The following is a 5,704-nucleotide window of genomic DNA, read 5'->3' on the forward strand; positions in this document are numbered from 1 at the left end:
ACTTCACTGCACAAAGTCCAATTCACCCCTAAATCTGAACCACATATTTCTCCTCTTACTTGCCGAGTCAGTGTGAGTATTTCTGGAGATATCGGCTGTAGAGACGCCTCCCCCACCCCCATCACTCCAGGATAACGTGGCCGTGCGGCGCTCCAATGTGCTTTGGCTTCGTTCCTCCTCTTCCTCACTCCTTCGCTCCATCTGTTCATTCATGGAGAATGTTTAAGGTGCAGGTTGTTTGTCTCTGTTCAACTAAATGTCCGAAACATGTTAAGTCGTTATCACTTGAGTGTCTGAATGCAGATCTGAATGCAGACGCTCCAAACTCAGATGGCCATAAATCTCCCGGAGCTTTGAGGATCAGCTCGAGTGCCAAATCGCCACCGCGCGGCTCAAGGCAAGCAGGCACATGACATTATCTGAGGATTAATGTTTTTTTTTACAAAATACAGCATGAACCAACGCGAACGATCAGCGGAGGTTATTTTGTCGTGTGGTGCAAGAAAGAAAAAAGGCCCTCGTGCAGAAAATAAATGAGCCGACTCCGAAGAAGCTGAGCATCCATCTCACTGATGGACGGCCTGTCAATCTCGACACCACGAGGACCAATCAGCACTAAAGGGGCTGTAAGCATTAACACACACACACACACGCACACGCACGCACACAACTTGGCCTTTAGTCTGAGCACAGCTTTATTTCGTGGAGGAATTTGAGGGTGTGAAGTTAGAAAGAGACCAGCGAGCAGAAAATAGAGATTCTACTATTCCAGCCAGTTCCTGTTGAGATGAGTAGCGAAATCCAACGTGTGTGTGTGTGTGTGTGTGTGTGTGTGTGTGTGTGTGTGTGTGTGTGTGTGTGTGTGTGTGCGCGCGCATGTGCATGTGTGCGTGTGGTGCCTGTTGTGAGTGATGTGTCTGATGGAGTATCCTGCAGAGAGCTGCAGTGGTGTTTTGTCATCTTGCCAGTTGCAGCAAAGAAACCCTGGTGTGTGTGTCTGAGTGTTTGTGTGTGTGTGTGTGTGTGTGTGTGTGTGTGTGTGTGTGTGTGTGTGTGTGTGTGTGGGTCTGAGTGTTTGTGTGTGTGTGTGTCTGTAAAAGACCATATTGAGAACTCAAGAGATCTAGAAGAAATAAATCGATGGGGATATAAATGAACAGAGACGTGAGGAGATATGAGAGAGTTACACAATAACGCCTCTCTGCAAACACAACAAACAAAGTTGAGACGCTTACCACACAACACGCTGCAAAGAAGTCGTTTTTACTGCACAAATGTAAACACATAACAGGAGTACGTGTTGTAAATAATGCTGAACTAAGACGTGAGGATGTCCACGTGTCCCTAACACAGGCACAGATGTCACTGGATGTTGGTGAGATGACTGTTGGCTCTGAAGGTTCACATAGTCAGTAAACAGGTTGTTTACCTCCAAAACAACACGTCTCTTCAGGGAGACTTGACGCGAGCATTCCGGGATGCTCTTTGGGTCCGGTAGTAAAACGGTGATGCAATCAGACAGGCAGTTGTCATTGTGAGCTGCTTTGGGTTAGGACCCTGCTGTGCCCCCCCCCCCCCCCCCCCAACACACACACACCAACACACACACACACACACACACACACACACACCTGTCTGTCCATATCACTGTTAACAGGGGTGACTTGAGAGCCACACTGGGGTGTCATATGAAAATAGCACAGTCTTCTTATTCATAGAGTGAACAGCTTTGACTCTGATCAAAGAGGGCAGTCTGTGTGTGTCACTGTGAGTGTGTGTCACTGTGTGTGTGTCACTGTGTGTGTGTCACTGTGAGTGTGTGTCACTGTGTGTGTGTCACTGTGTGTGTGTGCGTGTGTGTGTCTGTAATTCCTCAAATTCAAACCTTCATGTCGGGTGACACCAGCATGTGTTATAATCCATTCATCAATTAATTAAACATTAGTAGATTTACATTTTTCTTTCTGAAATAAAAAACAAATGTATTGATTGTAAACGTGTTAATTACAGGAGTATTTTTCCCCGATCAGTCGATCTCTCTGAGCTGCTGATCAATACTCCCGGCATGTAAACAGGCAGCTGCTGCTATTTATAAAGCCATTGATCTCTAAAGGCCGTATTCAAGCCATGTTCATAGACCAGCATGCATTGCAGGTTCATGAACGTTATCCCTCTAAACTGCCGAAGGCACGAGCTAAGATTTTAGCATCAGTGAGATTACCGCCCATTTTATGACCTCGTGTTTACATCTATGATGTAACATCTTCTCAGCCAATCATGAAGCCGCACGGACGCATGGACAGCTGGTATTCAGCTCCCACTTGAGGTCCTGGGTGATGATGGAGCCCAGGAAACGGAAGGAATCCACAGTGGTGACGGGGGAGTCGCACAGTGTGATGGGGGAGGGTGGGGCTCTGAATCCACAACCATCTCCACTGTCTTTAAAGCGTTGAGCTCCAGGTTGTTCTGGCTGCACCACGTCACCAGATAATCAGACTCAGATGATGGTGGAGACGTTGAAGCACAATTCAGAATCCCTCATTCTGTGAAAGGTACCCACTGTTTTAAAATGAAATACACTTTAACAGTTCTCAGATTCTTTTCTGATTTTATGTGATCACGTGCAAAGGATCCAGCTTAACATCTGTACTGTTCAACATTGTACGAGGGGATTTTGGTCATTTTTGGTTATTTTAAGTAAATATCTACTGAGTTATCATTTAGAGTAATATTAAAAAACCTTCAGTCTGCATATTTGGTGAATTACAAATTTTCTTGTAAAAACGTTTTAGTGAATCATTTGATTTTCAGGAATTAACTTGGAATTACTGGGCCAGTATTAAACTAGTTAAAACTTTATTTAAAACGTGCATAAAGAGTTCGTACAGTCAGTGATGTCAACTGGCAGGAGCCACATTCCGTGTTCTAAACCCATTTGCATATAGAATTGCGGAATGTTCTATAGAATGCTGGTAGAATTCTGTGGCTTTCATCTCAGAATCTACGATGGAATCTTTCATGCCTATAAAAGCAAACGCTCACAAGAATTGATCATTTCAGCTCAGTTAACCGATCGCACAGGCCACACTGATCAAGCTCCCAGATTTCTACTGATTCTTCTTCCCACCACAAAGAGAAACAAGTGAGTTACCAGCAACGCTGCAGACTTTAAACCATTTATTTTAATATCTTCAAGCCTTGATTGAACAAAAATGTCAAAACCTGAATACTATTTTAGTTTTCAATGTTGTATAGTTTAATACACCTTCTATGTGTGTTTTGGCTCTTTGATAAGAAGGAGGGCAAATGTCCACATGCTGTTAATTGTATTTCCTAGCTGTCATTAATTCCTTCACTCTGTTGTTCATCGTGACAATACACGATATTCGTAGCTGAAGTGTTTATTCATATCAATGTGTGTTGCTCATGATTTGCCCCTTTGTGTTTCCACCTTTTTCCAGCCATGCTGACAAGAAGAGCCTCCCGTCACCAGGAAACCTCCCTTTGCAGCGAGGAGACAGAAACCTCCCTTTGCAGCGAGGAGACAAAAACCTCCCTTTGCAGCGAGGAGACAAAAAACTCCCTTTGCAGCGAGGAGGCAAAAACCTCCCTTTGCAGCGAGGAGGCAAAAACCTCCCTTTGCAGCGAGGAGACTAAAACCTCCCTTTGTAGCGAGGAGACAAAAACCTCCCTTTGCAGCGAGGAGACAGAAACCTCCCTTTGCAGCGAGGAGGCCCCACCAGCTGCTCCGAGTATCCTTCAGCGGTAAGTTAGTGAGCAGCATTGTGTCTTCTCCACATAACGAGTCGTCTCTAACGTCCTGCACGTCTTTTAGGATATTCAGGTATCTCATCCCGTGGAGTCGACCTCCCACGATGACCCCAGAACTTCGCCAGGAGCCGAGACACCAGAACGACTCAATCCACACAGACACAAACCAGGAAGTGACACGTAAGCAGGAGCCCGCCCCCAAGAAGGAGCCCGCCCCCAAAAAGACCAAAAAACACTTCAAAGTCAACATTAAGACGACCAACAAAACCTGGAAATCAATGATGATGTATTTCCTCATCATGCTGCTGTTTGCTGGCGGTGAGTCTTTGTCTCACTTATTTCACTGTCCATCCCGGGACGGCTGGTGTCATTGTGTCCGTCCCGTCGAACCGACCTTTCTTAATGGTCCTGCTTTGTGTCCCCTCAGGAGTGACACAGTTTGCACACCTCAGCATCCAGCTGCGTGACGCCCGGCAGCAGATAACGACGCTCTCACAGCTGGTGAGCCGCTTCAGTCCCGTCGCAGACACCATGCCAAACTTTGCCCAAGAGTCGCAGGGTGAGTCCTCGCCACTGTCTTCATCATCATCACGCGTTCCATGCGTTGTGATTTGTAACTTTGTATTTGTGTTTCTTACTTGCAGGAGCCAGCGTCCTCCCCCGCCTGTCCTCATACACCTTCCGGACCACGAGAAAAGAAATGATGGTGGATGAGCTGCTCTCTTGGTTCACAACATCCACAGACCACCAGAGACTGATCCAGGTAGGAAGGTCTTGTAATGAACGCACATGGAGACACCGGTCGTAGTGGGTCACCTGAAACTTGACTTGTCTCTCCCCAGGATCGCTCCAGGTCGTCTCCAGGAAAAGTCTGGTGCTTCGCAGGGGCCGAAGGACACTCCGTCGTCTCCTTGTCCCACCCAGTCAAGATCACGCACGTCACACTCGGCCACATCACAAAGCAACAGTCCCTCACCGGAGAAATCCACAGTGCGCCGAAAGAGTTCTCTGTCTACGTAAGTCAGAGGTTTTCCTGGACGCGTCCCGCCTACTCGCTGCTGTTGTTCCATCCCAAGAAAGACTAAGCTCCCCTCTGTCTTCCGTCTCTTTCAGGGAATGGCGAACAAGGACGAAGAAGGCATCCAGCTGGGGACCTTCACGTACGACCAGGACGGCCTGGCCTCCCAGACCTTTGAGCTTCCCGTGAGTATGTCAGAGGTCAAGCAGAGCGGTCATGACCTCCGCTGCTTGTAGCTACATTCACTATCACACATGGAGGTGGAGTCTAAACTAGACTTGTATCTCCGCCACAAAGCATCACTCTCTTCATTCACTTCTCTCTCTCGTCTCCGACCAGAACCCAGTCAAAGACGTCTTCAGCCACGTGAAGCTGCAGATACGGAGCAACTGGGGGGATGAAGAGCAGACGTGCCTCTACAACTTCAGGGTCCACGGTATCCTGGTGTAAGGGAAAGGGGGGTGAAAGGTGAACCAACCGCAAACCATCCAAGAACAAATGTGATATAATAATAGTAATATAATGTGCCATTGAATAGAATGTAAATACATATTTTTATATAGAAACAGACATATATTTTTTAGATAATTAATGTAGAATGTTCACAGATGTGTTAGGGTTGGTTCCCCTCTCACAGGGCAGAATTGTGGCTTAGGGGTTAGGGGGTTAGGGGTTAGGGTTTATCGGGTTTAGGGTTTATGGGTTATGGGGTTAGGGTTTATGGGATTTAGGGTTTATGGGGTTAAGGGTTAGGGTTAGGGGTTAGGGGTTAGGGGTTATGGGTTAGGGTTTATGGGGTTTAGGGGTTTAGGGTTTATGGGTTATGGGGTTAGGGGTTGGGTTAGGGTTTATGGGGTTAAGGGTTAGGGTTAAGGGTTAGGGGGTTAGGGGCTATGGGGTTTAGGGCTTTAGGGG

General features: G+C 46.9%; 1 protein-coding gene across 2 annotated transcripts; it reads left to right on the forward strand.

The window, feature by feature from the left end:
* The first annotated feature begins 1,608 nt into the window (after positions 1-1,608).
* LOC120823133 (uncharacterized) lies at positions 1,609-5,468 on the forward strand. Of its 2 annotated transcripts, XM_040183230.2 has the most exons (8): positions 1,609-3,142; positions 3,462-3,765; positions 3,836-4,089; positions 4,199-4,330; positions 4,416-4,534; positions 4,614-4,787; positions 4,885-4,974; positions 5,129-5,468. In XM_040183230.2, exons 2-8 carry the CDS (start codon positions 3,464-3,466, stop codon positions 5,237-5,239), a joined length of 1,182 nt encoding a protein of 393 aa, XP_040039164.2. In that variant the 5' UTR covers positions 1,609-3,142; positions 3,462-3,463; the 3' UTR covers positions 5,240-5,468. The 2 variants fall into 2 exon arrangements, with proteins under 2 accessions (XP_040039164.2, XP_077963352.1); XM_078107226.1 differs by having other exon boundaries at positions 1,609-3,765.
* The last annotated feature ends 236 nt before the right edge of the window (positions 5,469-5,704 follow it).

The sequence above is a fragment of the Gasterosteus aculeatus genome, chromosome 7 (assembly GCF_964276395.1).
Source record: "Gasterosteus aculeatus chromosome 7, fGasAcu3.hap1.1, whole genome shotgun sequence".
Taxonomy (NCBI): domain Eukaryota; kingdom Metazoa; phylum Chordata; class Actinopteri; order Perciformes; family Gasterosteidae; genus Gasterosteus; species Gasterosteus aculeatus.